The sequence below is a fragment of the Pelobates fuscus genome, chromosome 9 (assembly GCF_036172605.1).
Source record: "Pelobates fuscus isolate aPelFus1 chromosome 9, aPelFus1.pri, whole genome shotgun sequence".
Taxonomy (NCBI): domain Eukaryota; kingdom Metazoa; phylum Chordata; class Amphibia; order Anura; family Pelobatidae; genus Pelobates; species Pelobates fuscus.
In genome coordinates, this window is record NC_086325.1 from 102,515,926 (window position 1) to 102,535,757 (window position 19,832).

The following is a 19,832-nucleotide window of genomic DNA, read 5'->3' on the forward strand; positions in this document are numbered from 1 at the left end:
AAGCCGTCTTACGGAGAGGGAGCTCAAACACCAGCCAATCACCCTGGTCAAGACTAAGAGGGAAGCGATAGGGATGGCCCCAAAGGTGAAAAATCACATCCAGATATGGAAAACTATGGGGATATCACTTCAGCAACTTACCCTATCCGTCCGACCATCGGGTGAGAAACTGGGAGCACATAAACTCCAAACCGTGAGGGCTACAGGAAAAAGGCCGTTCTCGCCAGGTCGCTTGCCGAAAATCAATGGCGGGTCGTAAAGGACGAATCGGCTGGGAAGTTCAAATCCGTCGGCGGTGTGGTGAGGTAGCAGACAGCACGTCTACGCGTTTCGTCCTAGCTGGAGGACTTTTTCAAGACAATGTCTGCTGTCTAAGAGCCGGGTTTATATACCCACTCTTAATTGATTCATAGAATGGTCATGATTGTTAATTGATTCATAGAATGGTCATGATTGTTAATTGATAAACTGAGATCATTACAGATCTAAAGTAAATGGTCATAATTGTTAATTGATAAACTGAGATCATTACAGATCTAAAATAAAATATGCTGCAAGTGGATAGAAAAACACAAAATATAATAAATAAAAACATATATCCTTATTAGGACAATCTCATATTATTAACATCGAAAAATTATATATATATAGACATAAAATAAAGATTAAAAATATATTTTTATTTTTACTTTTATTTTTACTAATAAAGTATTTCAATCTCAAGTTTAACAGAGATAATTAATCAATCTTGATTTGTGAGCCTTTTTTTTAAAAATAATAATAATGATAATATAGTTCAATTGTTTTGTAAAAATCTGTTATTTATATATATTAGATTAGGAACAAGAACATTAAAATAAATGTTGAGCACTATATTTTTGTATATATATTTATATGTATAATTAAGAAAAAGAACATTGGAAAAAAATGCTGAACACTCATATAGGATTCATATAAGTGTTAAAGAGACCATGGGGTCTAAGGTGAATCGTAATATATATGTGGTTCCCGATTCATCCTCTCCCACATATAGAGACAGTGAAAGATCTTTCACTCACAGGGACAAATAAGTATGTCTTCCAAATTTTAAATGTTACATTCCACTTCTTCATTTAACCCATTAGGAGTAAGTGTGTTGAGTCTAAAGATCCATTTAGTTTCTGCTGTAATTAAGGCTAATTTTCTATTGGGTATATTCTCTGCAATATGCTCGATGCCCATTACTAAAAGCTGTGAAGGGTTACTGTCATGGGCCATTTGGAAGTGTCTGGCTACTGGAGATACTGAGGCAGGAATTGACCGGCTATACGCTATTTACCTTGATCTTGCTTAAGAATTTCTTCACTTGTGAGTATACCTTTTTATTCTAATTGCGTCTACATCCTCTTTGTCAGAGATACTACACTACTGGACTCTTTTTGTTTCTTGTGTTTCATATTTTACTGGACCCATTGAAGAGATTACATGATTCTCAACATATGATTGGACATTCTTTTTCTGTATTATCTCATGCCCATATAGTCCATACTATTGGACATTCTTTTTCTGTATTATCTCATGCCCTTATAGTCCACACTATTGGACATTCCTTTTCTGTATTAGCTCGTGCCCATATAGTCCACATTATTGGACATTATTTTTCTGTATTATCTCATGCCCATATATCATATTGAGGACTAGTACACCTAAGGATCAATTATTAAAGTGTTGAAACCCTGAAACCGAAATGAAAAATAAAAATCTCTTATGATAATTTAGAATCACTATAGGGAACATGTGGTTAATTTTTTTTTTCAGTCTTATATTTTCCAATACCATCTCCTAACAAGGAAGCAAGGGGGGCGGTTTATGGGTAAGTGGTGTATTCCCATTTGGGATAGATCTAAGAAAAGAAACAAGGCAGTCTGCCTTTTTCAATGAGTGCTTCCTTCTAAATAATGGCTGAACGTAAGCAGGCTTGCCCTGGTTATGTGCTCTATAAATCTATACACAGATACATAGATATAGAAAGGGCAGAGATTGCAAAAATGATTTGAAAATGAATGTTTTGCTGATAACCTGCTGTTCAGAAATGTGACTTTTACATTTTAGAAGTATGCTGTTGTGCAGCATATCACTTTTATTTAACATCACTTGTTTTACCAATATATACATTTTAGAAACTTTTAAAGGTAAAAATCTCTGTTTGCTTTGCCTTATGTCTTTGCCTTATTTCTTTGTAGAATGTTCTACACAGACAGCCCTAAGGAAAATCTCCAGAAGGTGTCACAGAAGACATACCTGCTCTGTCAGAGCTGATATTAGAACATTCGGTGATCCCTGTTACCCAGGAGTGGTGAAATATTTGACTGTCTCATATTCATGTGGTAATAGCATTTTGTCATACATGTCTGAATTAGGACTTTCTTCATCAAGAGGCCTTTGAATATACACAATATCAAGATCTATCAAATAGATTAACACAATGTAATGTTAGAGGGAGAAATAGCTGGGGTAACTCTGTCGTCATGCTTGTCCATCATTTGTATATATATTCTGATCAGCCACAACATTGAAACCACTGACAAGTGAAGTGAATAACATTGATAAGATTGTTACAATGGTACCTGTCAAGGAGTGGGATATATTAGGCAGCAAGGGAACAGTGTTCTTGAATTTCATGTGCTGGAAGGAAAATGTGCAAGTCAAGAGATCTAAGTGACTTTGACAAAGGGCCAAATAGTGATGGCTAGACAACTGGGTCAGACCATCTCCAAAACAGCAAGTCTTCTGGGTTGTTCCCAGTATGCAGTGGTTCTACCAAAGCGGTGCAAGGAAGGACAACCAGTGAACCGGCACCAGTGGTCCAAGGTTAGCCCGTCTGGTCACCGCCTGTAGCTCAAATTGCTGAACAACTTAATGCTGGCCATGATCGGTGTCAGAACACACAGTGCATTGCAGTTTGCTGCATATGAAAAGACTACTAGTACTTTTTTATTATATTTATCACTTAGTGCACTAGTAATTTTTGCACTCCACTTATATTTATTGTTACACATTTTTTTCAGCACTTTATAGTGCACTGTTATTTGCACTGTGTTGCACTTTACATATTCACTTAACAGTATTTCAAAGGTACAGCGCAGCTTTATTACCTTGTTTTGTTAATTTGGTGTTTTTTGGGTATTTCACTGTAAAGGTGCAGCTCCCCCCCTTTTTTGATACTTACAAATATTATCACATTATTTTAATATTAGCGCCTTCTTTGCTTGTATATTTTTTGTATGTTTAGTGCATGGTTAGTGTAATTAAAGAGTCTGGTTGGCTCAGTTGTCAATAAGTATAACAAAAGAACTTAACAGAAGTATGTATGTGGAAGTGATTTCCACAGGTTCTAAATAACTGATTAGTTTGTTTAATTGCTCGTTGCAGTTCCCAGACGTCTTATGGAGGGTGTCGGAGAGTCATCTTCGGATCCATTCTCCCTTTCAGATTATACACATGGTAAGAGGATTACAGTCTATTGGAAAAATGATCTGCATTCCCATGCACACTACAAGGCACAAGTGAAACATATATTACTGTTCATTCACACATAATGCCTAATAATTGTTCAACAATGACAGCATGTCTAATGAAGCACTCACTGTGGACTGGCTGGGATCAGGATGGTGGGACTGCAGGCCACAATTGGGATGGTCAAAATAGGGACAATTGAGGGCATGTTAAAGTGGCATCACTACAGTGAGTTAGGGTAGATTCAGTTAAAGAAACATATCCTTGTAGAAAAGATGGGAAGTCAGTCATGTCCGTTAGCTAAGATGCTTTTGTGCTTTTTAAAAAGGTGTTCATTCCTGCATTCTTTCCTCTGCCTGTAAGATTGCATGATATTAATATTTTGATTTACATTTGTAATTTTAGTCCTCTATCAAATCCTTAGCAAGACATTTGCTTTCTCCCAAAACACTGGGTTGTTCTTTAGGATTTTTAATCTGCATTGTATTAAATTGTCTTAATTTTGTTGGTGGAATACAAGAATATGCTTTTAGCAAGTAAATAATTTTTTTTTTAAATTTCTGTTTATTAAAAAGACATTTTTTAAAATTTGTATCATATAGTAACAATTCAAGAAATGTAATGTGGACATGGGGCAAAGTGGTACACGCAGGTGCCTATTCCAAAGAGTAAGTGCAAGTAAAAGGTTGGATATGCAGATCCCCAAATAAGTAGCTGGAGAAACGCAGGTCTCTGATACAGTGATGATACCAAAGGCTGTTTGGAGTGTTCGGTTATGGACCCCTATGCAGGGGTTATGTCTTATCAACCTTATAAGTACCTTGTCTATGGTCTGGGATAATCAAAGATATACAGCGATGGCAAGCTGAGGTATGCGATACCCCTTTCCGGCCGTAGCAGTGGTGGGATCGAAAAGAAAGGCTCTTGGGTTATATGGCATCTCGAATTGTGTAGCTATTCAGGTTATATCGGGTGCCATAAACATGTCAACCAGTATAATTAATGCTTGCATGCTGGGAGGGAGGGAGAAGGAAAATGCAAGAGAAGAGGAAAAGGAGAGAGTAAGAGAAAAGAGAAAAAAAAAGGGGGTGGGGGTGTGCGTAGCCTGTTCATTTATGTGACTGCATCTCAGGGTAGTAGTGGTGGGGGTGGGGGGGTAGCCCATGTTATAGCTTGCAGGGCGCAAGTGTGGAACCCCAGCAACCCCTTATAGTGTGTCCAGTGTCGTCAGGTTAGGTTCAGTGTCTTAAGCAGCGTGTTCTGCTGTTCTCGAGAGTCAGGTAGGATATAGTGAACCAGTGATGGTTGCCATTGGGACCGAGTCCGTGTAATGCCCTTCATCTCCCATTTGGTGTGGCACCTCTGGTCCTCCTCCCGGGAGCGTCTCAGCTGTAAGCTAGTCAGGGGTCCTATGTGAACTAGGGGTTCCTCTGGTTGTGTTAATTCCTCTTTCCTATTTCTCTTCTCGTGATGTCTTGGACAATAGGGGGGCTGTCAATTTCAAGGGGTGTATGTCACTCAGGCTAGGCCTATGTTTATTGCACAGTGTGGAAGAGTAGATTAGTCAGGCTGTAGGCTGTTGTGGCCGCTTCCTAAAATAAAATTAGGAGTCGAGGAGAGGTCGTCTGGTCTGAGGAATGGATAGCCAATGTCTCTTCCTGTGTTCCTTAATGTCAGTCTCGTAGGGGACATGCTACTTAATGAATGAGGGCTTGGAAATAGGTCTCGTCGTTGGAGAGGATCCAGTGTGTCCAAATTGTCATGTATGTTTGTGACTTCCCCTCTGCCTATAGGGAGAGTTCCTCCAGCGCTCGGAGCTTTTCAATTCGTTAATACCATAAGGTTATGGGCGGGGGCACCAGTTTTTCCCAGTTAAGTGGGATCGGGGTTTTAGCTACATTTGAGGATTCTAATTGTTAAGGACAGTTTATAAGCCGAAGAGGGTATTTTGGAGTGGTGCAAAAGAAATGGTGCTGATTTCAGTGGTGGCGGGTCATCTGAAAACTGTTGGATACATTTGTGGATGTCCGTCCAGTACAGTTGAATCAATGGGCATTCCCTCCTCAGGTGTATAAAGGTACCCATTTCCGCGCCACACCTTCAGCACTTGTCATCTGCACCGGGGTCAACGGTGTGGATGTTTTGCACGGTTGGATACTTGAGTGCGAGCAATTTATAGGCAGTTTCCTGTACTTCTCTAGAAGGTGCGCAATGTAGCGTGAGGTTACAGATTTTGGACCACTGTTTAGCGGAGAAAGTGGTACCTAATGCTTCTTCTCACTTCCCCATGAAGCTCGGTGGCGGTATTCTCTTTAGCCTCAGGTGCATGCCGTAGAGGATGGACAGGCCCCTTACCAGCGGGTCGGGGTCAATGCATTGTGATTAGAATTCTGTGAGGTTTCTCAAGGTGGAGTTTTCTGGGACGATAGAGGATATGAATGCTGAGAGGCGAAACGCGTTTAGATACTATATTTTTAATAAGTTGTAATAAAGGAATTATTTTGGCACCAAATATTTTGTTTGCCATATTCCTTTTTATTCTATATTTTATTTTTTTATTTTTCCTGGCTATACCAATATTTAGCACTTAAGAAAGAAGCACAAAGAATCCATAGGTGGGGATTATACCACCCATACGCTTACATCGAGCAGTATAGCCTGTTCTATATACCGTGAGTATATTTTTATCTCTTTTTTACTGTTTTATCTGCAAAACAGAGAGCACTATATTTTATTTCCTTTTAATTTTCGGCTCGGCCGGACCAACGCTGGACTTCTGACTCACACTATATACCTGCTGACCAGCACTACTTCATACATCCTTGAGTGGGGATTATTCCACTTCACGCATTCAATATCAGAGCTGGATTTTAGCTCTGTAAAGTGTGAGTAATACTTATTACTACCATTTTATTATTTTACCCTGTTTACATACTGTACCATTGTGGTCTTGTCTTCTGTTTTCTTTCTACATATCTCCACTGAACTACAAGTGTAAATCTGTGAAGACTACCTCCATTTCAAAGTACCCTTCATACTTTCGTGGATCACAACATTTTGGACTTATGATAAGGTTTTGGACTTATATGCATATTTTTATATGATTTAGGCGCACCCTTCCTTTCTGTTTTGTGTTTTTGTACTCTATCTACTACGAGGGGATTAGGGGAACTCCCCTTTTTGTTAAGGTGTGCAGCCGTCTATTGTATATTATATATTCCTCTGTGGCAGCTTAGCGCTGACTCTCCTTCTTGTTCTTTCCAGTAACATCAAGTGGAACCTTTCGTTCTGCACTAGGGTTTCCAGTGGTTGAATCTTTACGTCATTAAGGGCATGGCAGATCTGGGGCAGCTCTTGCCCTAGTAGGCGTTTGAAGATTCCGGCCTCCATTCCTGGAGGGAAGGCTATATTGTGGAGTAAGAGAAGCATGGATGGTGAGGTGGTAAGGGTTAGTGGCATGGCTATGGTGCGTCAAACTTGCATGGTCGCTTTCATAAGGTGATTGGGGACTGACAGTTGTCTGCCCTGTTGCTGGTCTAGCAAGGGGAGGACGGAAATCGGCCTACTGATCTGCGCCGATTCTATATTCTTTCACAGTTTGGACACTCCCTGGTTGGTCCATTTTACTATGTTTAGGATTTGTGTGGCTCTGTGGTATACCTGAAAGTCCGGCAAAGCCAAACCTCCCCCAGTTTTTCGGCAGTGTGAGGGTATCATGTTCAATCTGTGCATTAAGTTTATGCCATACAAATGGAAGGGTCAGTGAGAGGAGTGAGGTAAAAAATGCTTTAGATATGCTGAGGTGTAATGTCTGGTATAGATATAGAATCCTGGGTAGGATGTTCATTTTGATGACCACCACCCTGCCAAACCAGGAGAGGCAGACTTTACGGAGTCAGAAGTGGTTGGAAATTGGATTGGTACAGCTGGGTGATGTCTCGGGTGTTCACAATGCCCATGTATTTCAGGGCATTGTTGGACCATTGGAAAGTAAATCTTTGTTTAAGGACCCGTGCCTTTGCTTGTGGGATGGATACTTTGAGGATGGTGGATTTTGTGTAGTTAAATTTAAAGTTTGACAGTGAATCATATTCTACGAATTTTGCCATAATGGCCAGTAGTGAGGTTTTGGAGTTGGTGATGAAAAACAATAAATCATCTGCATATGCCCCGAACGATTGCCTCTCCCACCCCACCCACAGGCCCAAAATATCAGGGTGAAGGAAGAGCAAGGGTGACAGGGAAGTTAATTTTTAATATAAAAATGTAAATATGTTGTGTAGATCAGTTTTAAATCTATTCAGGTTTTTTAATTAAAAATGAATACAAATGTAAAGATTTATAAAATTTGGAGCAATTAGATGTAGAGCTTTATTGCAGACTTCAAAGAACAATATTGAGATTGGATGTTGATGTTACATGTCCTCTGCAGTCTCATTTTTATCCATAACTACCACTGAGGGAGTACAAATTGTGATTCAGTTTCAAAATGGCTACCTCCACACAGAAAAACTGACAGAAGTTTAGAAAGGGTAATTATAGCTAAGCCTATTGTAGCCTGGCTAGATGAAAATAATGTTGTTGTTTTTTGCATAATTGTTTTAAAATGTTTTATGCAAATTTATTTTCAGGTATCAGTGCAAAATTAAAGGAGGACTCTCCATTTTGTCATAATTAACTGACCTGTGTTACTCATATTATGTAAGATGTATTTTACATATATTTAAGAAGGACTTACACTTTGCTGTAAATTTGACCATGCTACTGAAGTATAATTGTAAAATTTTCTTTATTCTTGTCCTATGCAATTAATTAGTAGAAACTTGTTATCCAGGGGGTTTTAACTCACAAAGGATTTGTAGTTGCCCAATGTAATTGAAAAATGGATACAGTGACCTGAAATACAACCATGCAAGACTACCAATTAAAGAGAATCCAAATGAACAAAATATGGCTTAGCACTTCACCACTCTTCAAGGAGTTTATTTCATTCTGTTTTTAAAGCAACGGTTATAGACATAACCTGCTTTCAACCTTTTCACAAAAAAGTGATTTCGGAAGAACAAAAAAGAATTGATCGCCATTGTGTTTGGAAAGTAATTTTTTATGTAAATTTATTTTCCATGTCTCTAAGAAGCGTATTATTTAATGAGAAACCATTATTATGTTTGTTTATTAGATAGGAAAACAAAGCCAGTTATAGAATATAAAGTGATAAAAAAAAAAAAAACATTTTCTAGTCATTTTCTGAATATGTAACTTATTTTTGCCAATTTCCTGTTTCCTAATCTGTCATACAGTGCTCTTTATGTGACACATTTGCACACCTATGCAAAACTCCTCCCACATGCTCAACAATTCTCTATGTATTTAACCAGCACCCACATATATTGTCACACCTCCCCATATATTGTCACACCTCCCCATATATTGTCACACCTCCCCATATATTGTCACACCTCCCCATATGTTGTCACACCTCCCCATATAATGTCACACTGCCTCATATATTGTCACACCTCCCCATATATTGTCACACCTCCCCATATATTGTCACACTGCCTCATATTTTGTCACACCTCCCCATATAATGTCACACTGCCTCATATATTGTCACACCTCCCCATATATTGTCATACTGCCTCATATATTGTCACACTGCCTCATATATTGTCACACCTCCCTATATATTGTCACACCTCCCTATATATTGTCACACCTCCCCATATTGTCACACCTCCCCATATATTGTCACACCTCCCCATATATTGTCACACTGCCTCATATATTGTCACACTGCCTCATATATTGCCATACCTCCCCATAAATCGTCACACTGCCTCATATATTGCCATACCTCCCCATAAATCGTCATACTGCCTCATATATTTTCATACTGCCTCATATATTGTCACACTGCCCCGTATTTTGTCACACTGCCCTATTTATTGTTACACTTCCTCATACATTGTCTCATATTTTGCCCCATATATATATACACACTACCTTATATATTGCCCCATATATTGTCACACTGTCTCATATATTGTTCCATTTATTGTTACATTGGATGATTTCATGTCAATAAGCATGCTACAGATGTTTCTTTGCACTAGTGGTAAATATTGCAGCCCTAACATTGAGCTTTACTTTGCAATCATTGGACCCTGTAAAATGTTTACTGTTGTCACCTACTGGACCATTCAGTTCAAGTCCAGTTTTTTTTCAGTTACAATGACTGAGTACAGACAGCTATTTTCAGAGCAGGTTTGTCCTTGTCTTAAAGCTCCCTTTTGGGCAGGGTCGGTGCGACATGCCATCATGAACTGCTCAGGAGACATAGGTACAGTGCATTTTGAAGGTTATGTGGCAACACTATACAGTAATCTCCCATTCTCGGTTCTGCTGGGAAAAAATATAGGTGGCTCCAGTCGCTAGTGTCACGTATCCTTTGTATCCATGTGGCAAAAACAGAGATAATTACCATCCGAAGATTGAGGGGAGTGTCGCTCAGCGGTCTTCTGCCATGATGCCTGGCTAGTGTGGCATGCTGGCCGCTGCGGACCCACACAATTATATAGCCCCACGTCCGTCCACGGCAAAGACGACGTCGACGTGCGGGTGACGTCACGCAAAAGACGCACACGCACATTTTGGGGTCAAGAGCTAGGTACAGCCAATCGGATCTGCAAGAGGGTTGTTTAAACTCACTTATTCCTTAGCTCATTACGCTGTCGTGGTTTCTCTTAGATGGTTATCCGAGAGTGTGTTTCTGATCATGTTTTTCTGTTTTTTTTACTTTGGCTTCGTTTTGACTCCCCTGATTTCTGGTACCCTTGACTTTTGGCTTTTCCTTATCGCTGTGTCTCGTTCTGTGTCCCTGACCTCAGCTAGTTTTTTTGACTATTTTTGGGTACGTTAAATCCGGCCATTCTAAGGTCCGGTAAGACGTTGCCCTTAGTTCTACAGTGTGATACTATTCTGCGTGCTGGATCAATATAATCCTGACATTACAATATGGCGATATACACTCACCCTTGCATTAAACACAGACCAAGGTTACCAGGTAAGAATCCACCTAGCTTGTGAGTCCAAGTCGCAGTACAGGCAAGGACAAGAAAACGATGAGAACAGCCAATGTCAGGAGCCGGGAACAAACTGGAGAACACACGATCTGGATACGCAGAAACAGGAACCAAAAACGTGAACCAGAGTCAATGAACTGACAAAGTTCCCAAGGCGAGGCAGTGCTTACATACCCAGCTAAATAATGATCTGCTTCAGGTGGGGTATCGGCACCCCAGGCATAAAAAGGTTAAAGCGCCTTTTATGAGATCTTCCCCTTCCAGAGACACAGGCACAGCTACTACAGAACACCAAACTCCCGAACAGGATACAAAGTAGCACTCCAAACTCCTGAACTGGAACCTCACGAATAGCTGCTAGCAGCTGAACAGGAAAAGCACCCAAGCAGCTTACACTCCTGGCAATCAGTCTCTAACAGCATACAGTAAATCCCCCCCAAGAACAAGATAAGGCTCCGTTTTGAGGGTCAAGCAGGAACAGACAGAGCTGTGGGTTTATTGTTCTTATATACACATTAGTACCACTTACAGGGTTTTGGAAAACAACCAATAAAGACGTACAATACACTCAGACACTCCCACACAAAATCCTCCCCTCTGCCTGTGATACAATTACCTTACACAATGGGCAATGTAATTATCACAGGAATACAGTTTTTCGACATTATTCATAACTTGAAAAGTGTGCATCACATTTTCTGAATCAGCATACTCCAAATACAAACATACGTCAAAATCATACAAATTGGTCCAGTGGTTCAAACAATAGATCATAATCCTTTGTGACCAAATGAAGCATGGCTTTTCTGCCCAAAACCAGTTCCACGGAGTCTTCTATCCTGGAGATAATCCAATTATTTCCAAGGACAGGGGCAAAACTCCATTGAACACATGGCAGCAAAAGACAATAAAATACATAAAAATATATAACTGCATAAAACAGGTACATTCAACATATCCCCAGGAAGCTCAGATCTGTGCGCACATTATTACTGAATGGCGCTCAGATCACACACATACAGTTCAATGGCATAGCTATCTGGGGTATCACCGCTCAAACAGGGCAAGTACCGAATGACCTGGCTTTCGTGTCTTTGCAGGGGAAAATCAAGCGTTTCCACATGTGGCCATAGTCTAAAGGCAGCAGCCGGGCAACCAGGCTCCTCCAATGCACAGTGGCGTGATTGGTCTTGTCACAGGTGGGCTAAATAGACAGGAGCAGCCACGGGTAAAGTCCAGCCCCCAGTGCTGGAGACAAGGCAAGGATAACCATTAGGCAGAAACACGAGCTGAAGTGTGACCCAGAGGCAAGTAGGACTAAGGCAGAAAGAGTCCAGAGTTTAAATACCCTGTTGGGCACTTCTGGGGTGACTATGTCTGGCTACCCTGTGACAGTACCATTTTGAAGCTTCACCTGGGTCTTTCCCCACTGATAGAGCTAAATCTGGGTACTTAATGAACCAACTACAAGGTAAAGCCTTAGCATGGGCCAATCCATTATGGTAAAGTAATAAGACTGTTGCCCATAATTACCAGGAATTCCTTGCGGAATTCAAATTAACGTTTGAACCATTGGGAAGGGAGAGCACCGCAAGGGAACCGGTCTGTCTCAGAGTATGACATAGAATTCCACACCCTGGCTTCTGAGGTAGACTAGACCAATAACCGAATAATCACCGCATTCTTAGAGGGATTATCCAAAGCTATCCTTGATGAGATTGCAGCCAAAGAACTACCAGGGAGATTAAATGAATACATATAGATAATCAACATAGGAACAGGGAGATAACTAGAAATAGAACCAGACGCATGAAATTGTCAATGGCGCCTTGCTTCTCTAGTCCTGTTGTTTCTGGCCCTCCTGTGCAGTTTGAAACTGAACCTATGCAGTTAGGGGTTATGAGACTGTCAGATGCAGAAAGACAGTTTAGGAGAAAAGAGGACCTTTGCTTATACTGTGGCAAGAAAGGACATTTGAGAAATGCTTGTCCCATACGTCCGGAAAACTTTTGCACCTAAGATCCATAAGGGGACCGGTCTTAGGTGTGATGGATATGTCCCCTGGCACTACCCAAAGTAGATTTCTCCTTAATATTACTGCTCTATGCAACAGTTTGTCAGTAAACACCTCCTACCCATCAAGGAGAGATCATCACCATTGGTCGTCAAGGCCATTGATGGGAGACCTCTCTCTCAACCTCTAATTACCCACAAAACTATGCCTATTACTGTTAATATAGGAGCGTTACATAAAGAAATCATTACATTTCAGATAATTGCTTCCCCTTCATGTCCCATTATACTAGGATTCCCATGGCTTGTTAAGCATAATCCTCATATTGACTGGGCTAAGGGGGAAATACTGGAATGGGGTAAAGAATGTAGTGAGAGATGTATGTTACCCATTACTAAAAGAGTGGGCATCGTTGCTCTACCCACTCCTACGCCTCATCCTACCGAAATTCCTGTGCAGTACTGGGAGGTTAAATAAGTGTTTAGTAAAAGTCACACCGATACGCTACCTCCTCACAGATCTTGTGATTGCTCCATAGATTTGTTACCCGGCACTATGCCCCCTAAGGGGGTAGTGTATGCCTTATAACCACAGGAAAGTAGGATTATGGAGGATTACATTAAAGAGTCTCTACAAAAAGGTCACATATGTAAATCTTCACGTGCAGATGCGGGGTTCTTTTTTGTATCCAAGAAAGATGGAGAGTTATAGGGCATTAAACAAGATCACCATCAAAAATGCCTATCCCATTCCCCTTATCACAGAATTGTTTGACAGACTCCTGGGCTCTAAGGTGTTTACCAAACTCGACCTTAGGAGTGCTTACAATTTGGTAAGGATTAAGGAGGGTCATGAATGGGGAACTGCATTTAACACGAGAAGTGGTCACTATGATTATCTTGTCATGCCCTTCAGCTTATGCAATGCTCTGACCGTATTACATGCTTTGATTAATGATATTCTCAGAGACTACATTTATACTTTTATATTAGTATATTTGGATGATTGTCTCATTTCTTCCCCCAATCTCCAGACTCATCATAGGCATGTGAAGCAAATATTGCAAACTTTGCTTTAAAATGGGCTATATTGCAAACTTGAGAAATGCATATTTGATCAGACGGAGGTACAGTTCTTGGGATATAATATTTCAGCCATTGGTTTTCAGATGGACCCTCGCAAACTAGAAGCCGTTCTACACTGGCCATTACCTAATGGGTTAAAAGCCATTCAAAGGTTTATTGGGTTTGCAAGTTACTATAGGAGATTCATCAAAGGTTTCTCTACTGTGATAGCCCCCATCACCAATATGACACATAAGGGGGTTAACTATACTATATGGTCTAAAGAAGCTAGAGAAGCTTTTGAGCTTCTTAAGAAATTATTTGCCTCTGCGGACATATTGGTACATCCTGACACTAGCAAACCTCGAGTTAGACACCTCTGAGACAGTGTTAGGGGCTGTTCTTTCTCAGAGGGAGATTCAGGATACCCCTTTGCATCCTTGTGGGTTCTTTTCTAGAAAGTTGTCACCAGCGGAGCGTAACTATGATATTGGTAACAGAAAATTGTTGACCATTATACTAGCTCTGAAAGAATGGCGACATCTTTTGGAGGGTTCCAAGGATCCCCTACTGATCATAACTGATCACAAAAACTTGGCATACATTGGAGATACTGAAATGCTGTCTTTTAGACAAGCTAGATGGTCATTGTTCTTGTCATGCTTTAACTTTATCATCACGTACAGACCAGGTCCTAAGAACGTTAAGGCTGACACCCTATCTAGGCAATTTGACATAGAGTCAGAACAAGAACAAGATACCTCCCCTATCATTCCACCTGAGTATCATTGCTTCTACTTTCCTTGTCTTCTCCTCTTCTTTGTGCTATCATGGCGGCTCAGTCTCAAGCACCTAGTGATAGACCTCAAGATAGATTGTTTATTCCTTGCTAGAAAGAGAGGAGGTACTAAGAGTGTTCCACAACAATGTGACAGCTGGACATCCCAGTATTAATAAAACTGTGTCAGCTGTCTCCAGATAATTTTGTTGGCCTTCTCTTAGAAAATACATCAGAGAGTATGTGAAGGCTTGTACTGTTTGTGCGGTTTCTAAGGTTCCCCATAAACTACCATGTGGGTTATTACAACCACTTCCTATACCCAGTGTTCCATGGTCTCATTTGTCTATGGACTTCATTGTGGAACTCCCGATTTCTAAAGGCTATACCACCATTCTTATTGAGGTTGATTGCTTTTCAAAAATGGCACACTTTGTTCCGCTCAAAAAGTTACCTTCTTCCCAAGATCTGGTTCATATAGTTACACGCAAAATTGTCAGATTACATGGTATTCCACAAAATATTGTGTCAGACAGGGGTTGCAATTTGTGTCACAATTTTGGAGAGTATTTAACAAACATTTGGGTATAGAATGGTCAATTTTCATCTTCGTTCCATCCTCAAACTAATGGTGCGGCTGAGAGGGTCAACCAGTTGTTGGAACTATATTTGCAATGTTTTATTATTGGCACTCAGGAAAACCCAGGAATAATGCTACCCGTGACTCATCTGGACATAGTCCATTTTGTGTCAACAAAGGTCGTCATCCTACTGTTCTTCGTGTGGTGTTCACCGACACTGCTATTCAGGCTCTGGATGAACATCTTGCATGTATATGTGAGACTTGGACTAAGGTCCACACGGCTCTTGAAACTGCTGCAGCTCGTTTCAAATTTCATGCTGATAAGCGGCATGGTGCCAACACTGTTTACCAGGTGGGTGATCGGGTATGGCTCTCCCCGCAAAATATCAGACTCAAGGTTCCTAGCATGGTCACTTTCTAATTGTTCGGAGAATCAATCCTCATATTCTCTTGCCCATCCTGCCTCCTTGTGTATACCCGATTAATTTCATGTATCTTTGCTTAAGCCTTTTATCTGCAATAGGTATACTGTCCCTTTTGTCCCTCCTCCTCCTTTGGTTATTACTGGACGGGAGGAGTATGAAGTCTCCTCCATAATTGATCCCAGATTTTCTCGTGGTTCTTTGCAGTACCTGGTTGATTTGAAGGGTGATGGGCCTGCCGATAGTTCTTGGGTTCCTGCTTCTGATATACATGCTAGCCACAAAATCCGTTCTTTCCTCCCAAACCTGGCCTGCACGCCCGGTGGGCAGTCTTCAAATGGATCACGGATCCTTCGTATCCATGTGGCAAAAACGGAAATAATTACCTTCCGAAGAGCGAGGGGAGTGACGCTCAGCGCTCTTCTGCCATGATGCCTGGTTTGTGCGGCATGTCTGTGAATGTCTGCCACAGTGGACCCACGCAATTATATAGCCCCACGTCCATCCACGGTAAAGACGACGTTGACGTGCGGGTGACATCACCAAAAGATGCACACACACGTTTTTGGGTCAAGGGCTAGTTACAGCCAATCGGATCTGCAAGAGGTTTATTTAAACTCACTTATTCCTTAGCTCATTGCACTGTCGTGGTTTCCCTTAGATGGTTATCCAAGAGTGCGTTCCTGATCGTGTTTTTCTGTTTTTTTGACTTTGGCTTCGTTTTGACTCCCCTGATTTTTGGTACCCTTGACTTTTGGCTTTTCCTTATCGCTGTGTCTCGTTTTGTGTCCCTGACCTCAGCTAGTTTTCTGACTATTCTCCGGTACGTTAAGTTCGGCCATTCTAAGGCCCGGTAAGACGTTAGCCTTAGTTCTATTCTACGTGCTGGATCAATATACAGCTAGGAGGATTCGCAACCAATCCATCAAATTCCGCTGGGAGCGGGGGGATTCCTGGTGATTCCTCACGTCTGCTGAGGATGCGGTTTCAGCGCTTGGGGGACCCAAATGGAGCGGAGAGAGCAACCAAAAAGACATTAACACCTGAGGCTATCGACCCTGGAGAGGGAGGTTCAAGAATAGGTAGGGGCTGGCTGGGAGCATTATACACAGGCTATCCTCCAAGCCTTAGCAGACTGATAGCACTAAAGTGTCTATGGTTATTATGAGAATCTGGCCTCATATACATTTTGGCACCAACTACTATATGATGTGCATATATTACTCTTAGTAGCCCGTTAGGCTTTGAAGTTTGAATACAGAGCTTTTGCCTGTATGTCATTTAATATACCTTTAACACAAGCAGGTTTCCCAATCTCTCCCTCTTTCCCTTTCCTACAGTTTTGTTTTGTGGGATGCTTGCTTGTTTCTACCCATATCCAGAGTTCTGATTTATGTAAATTATGTGATTTTAGATATAGAAAAGGCTGTACACTATACATATAAATGCTAATAAAATACAAATTGAAAAGAAATAAAAAAAATAGTAAAATTATTCAATACAATATATTTATTAAATATGTCACTATGTAAGTCGTGTTTCCAGGCAGCTCAACACTAAATAATCAAATGTTTGTGTGACATTGCTGTCATTGCTGCTATGTCTCTGTAAATAGGTCCCATAGTTATTGTCAAAAATAGCCTATTGTAAAAAAACGCACAGCACACGAGACAAAAATGAAGCCTTTTTTAAAATTTCAGTTAACAAATTTCAGAGTACACATCCTAAAACAATTATTCCAGTATTATGGGTGATTTTAAAAAAGAACATCCTTCCTTGATAGTTTGCAATGTTATCCCAGTTTTAGCTTCGGTGGTTAATGATATCTGGAAAGGAATAGCTGCATGTAAAAAGAAGAAGCATTGAGCTAGACAAGTTTCAAGTGATTAAATTGCACTGATATAACAAACAGCATATCTGAATTATGCCTTCACCACAGGTGGCTGGTACAAAGGCCCCCGACTGTCCAGGCTTACTGAGGATCTGATGATTTTTACCAGCTGTCTGAAAATAATTGCCCTTATTCAGGGTAGGTGAATTGTGTTATATATTTGGGGACAAATGGGGACAGAGTAAAATTATATTTGAATGCAACAAGTTCAGAAACACAATTTTTTAACATTGCAAATGATTTGTTTTTTTTGTAGGCTACATTGTACTAAGGATTTTTTAAAGCAAAATATGTTCCAAAACATATAAGGGTTTTAAATCTAATTTTTCTCCGTTTTCCCTGGTTTTCATCCATTCTCTACCTTTCCTGAAACAAAAAGTCAGCAAACCAACACAATCACACCCAGCCAAGCTCCACACAGAGTCGACACTCAGCCAACCCCTGCACAATCACACACATCCCACCCACATGAATTGCTTATGGGGGGAACAAGGATGTAAGGGGGCCCTTGTTTGATTCTTGACCTGTGGTTCCTAGTTACTTACCTGACAGGCTGTAATATTTTCATTGAAACCACCTAAAGAGATTAGAACGCCAAAGAAATGATGAGATTATAAGACTGTTTCCTAATACTGTAGTGAGCATCTCAATATTGCTTCACTTTTTTCAAAAACTTTTCCCAACACCTTTCCTTCTTTTGAATTTTTCTTTTAAATTTTGTTAGTTGCTTATCTCTCAGGAAACATGGGGTTTCTAAATTGCTGTCATGAAAACATTGAAGCCACAACATTTTGGGAAAATATCAGCTTATTTTTCTCAATTTTGTATGAATTTGAATTTTTGGCTGCTGGCAATGCCAAAAACACTGCTTCAGTGAAGAGACAGAAGGAGAGCTACAGGATCACAATTCTATCAAATGAGTTTGTCTATTTGATAATAAAAGACCTCTGTTGCTTGGTTGGTCATATTTCTTATGAGCTCAGTGTACAGTTTTCCATGTATCCTTATTTAGCTATTGAGTTATTTATTATCTACATAACTATTAACCCTCCTAGCACCATGGGATGCAAAATTCATGTCCGGATCCAGATTTCTTGAATAAACAACGAGATTTCTCTAGTCTGACTCTCTCATGTTCCTTCGACCATGATAGTGACAGCAGCACTACCGTAAATGCAGCTCTACAGACAGATTCTCTGAAGTAGATTCTACAATGTGCCCAAAAAGGTCTTTCTCCAGTAGAGAAACAGGTTGATGATGAATGTGGTTGAATCTGCTACCCACAGTTCCATCAGGATAAGTGAGAATCTCTTACATATACACTGTCACTCCACTACATTCCATTATATTCATTGTGCCCTTTGGAAGACTGGAACACCATGGAATCCCCTTCCATCCTCCATTCCTTAAGCTTCTTGATACTTGACTGAAACCTGGCTCTTATCTTTACTGACAAGATAAACCACATTTAGAAATACAGTTTTACTTCTTTCCACCTCCCTCCAAGACTCCAAACTTCAATTCTGTTCCCTATTCCACTCTTAACTCCTTTCAGTCCTAACACTAACCTACAAAGTCTTAAATAATTCCACTTCTCACCACATCTCTTTACGCAACAAATACACCCATCCTCATTCACTTCACTCTGCAAGCCACCTTCTCCTGTCATCTGCTCATTCCTGCACTACAAACCTCTCATCTTCAAGATTTTTCAAGGACTGCCCCATTCCTTTGAAATTTCCTACCACGTCATCAGACTCTCTCCTAGCCTCCAGTCCTTTAAGAAGTCACTGAAAGCACACTGCTTTAGAAATGTCTACTGTCTTCCTGGGTGACGTTTCTCGTGTTACAATTACCCAACTCATGCTCTCCACTTCCACTGTTCAGTTTTTCAACACACCACTTATACTAGCTAAATTTTTACTCTGTCATCTTATCCCTTCTCCCGTCCTTTAAGCTCGTTTGAGCAGGGTCTTCTTCACCTATTGGCTCTCTTATATGCTGTATGTCAGTTACTTGTCAAATATCCTCATGCTATAATTGTAAAGTGATAAGAAATATGTTGACGCTATATGAATGCTAATAATAACAATAACCTGTGCAAGGATAGGCCTGTAGCATACATTAGCAGTACAGTAGTAGTGTGGTGGACTTACTAGTTGAAGTAACAAACAGTGGCCTCGGTTGCATATCAACTGATCACGTGTATCAGCTGTTTGTCTGCTCCCAATAAGCCTTCTACTGCTTTGAATTGATTTAAGTACCGCCAAGAAAAGGCTAGTCAGATTGGGTCAAATTCGGATCAAAGATTAGAAAGATATAAAAAAAAGAAAATCAATCAATGTACTTTACAGTGAAATTTTCAGATTCCGTTGTTCAGTACCGTTTATTGAGGACATAATACTTAAAAAATGGTTCACAAGTGGTTTAACCCCTAAAGTGGTGTAGAGGGGAGAGGATAACGGTGGGCCTATATATGAGACATGGAACTGGAGTAAAA

The 19,832-nt window shown here is 40.4% G+C and overlaps 1 protein-coding gene across 1 annotated transcript in view; it reads left to right on the forward strand.

Moving 5' to 3' along the window:
- The window catches only part of LOC134572925 (protein eva-1 homolog C-like), a 74,027-nt gene that overhangs the window by 53,238 nt on the left and 957 nt on the right, over positions 1-19,832 (forward strand). The window contains exons 5-7 of the mRNA XM_063432236.1: positions 2,223-2,366; positions 3,412-3,483; positions 17,381-17,470. Of these exons, the coding sequence (XP_063288306.1) occupies positions 2,223-2,366; positions 3,412-3,483; positions 17,381-17,470 (306 nt within the window). The remainder of the gene's footprint in view (positions 1-2,222; positions 2,367-3,411; positions 3,484-17,380; positions 17,471-19,832) is intronic.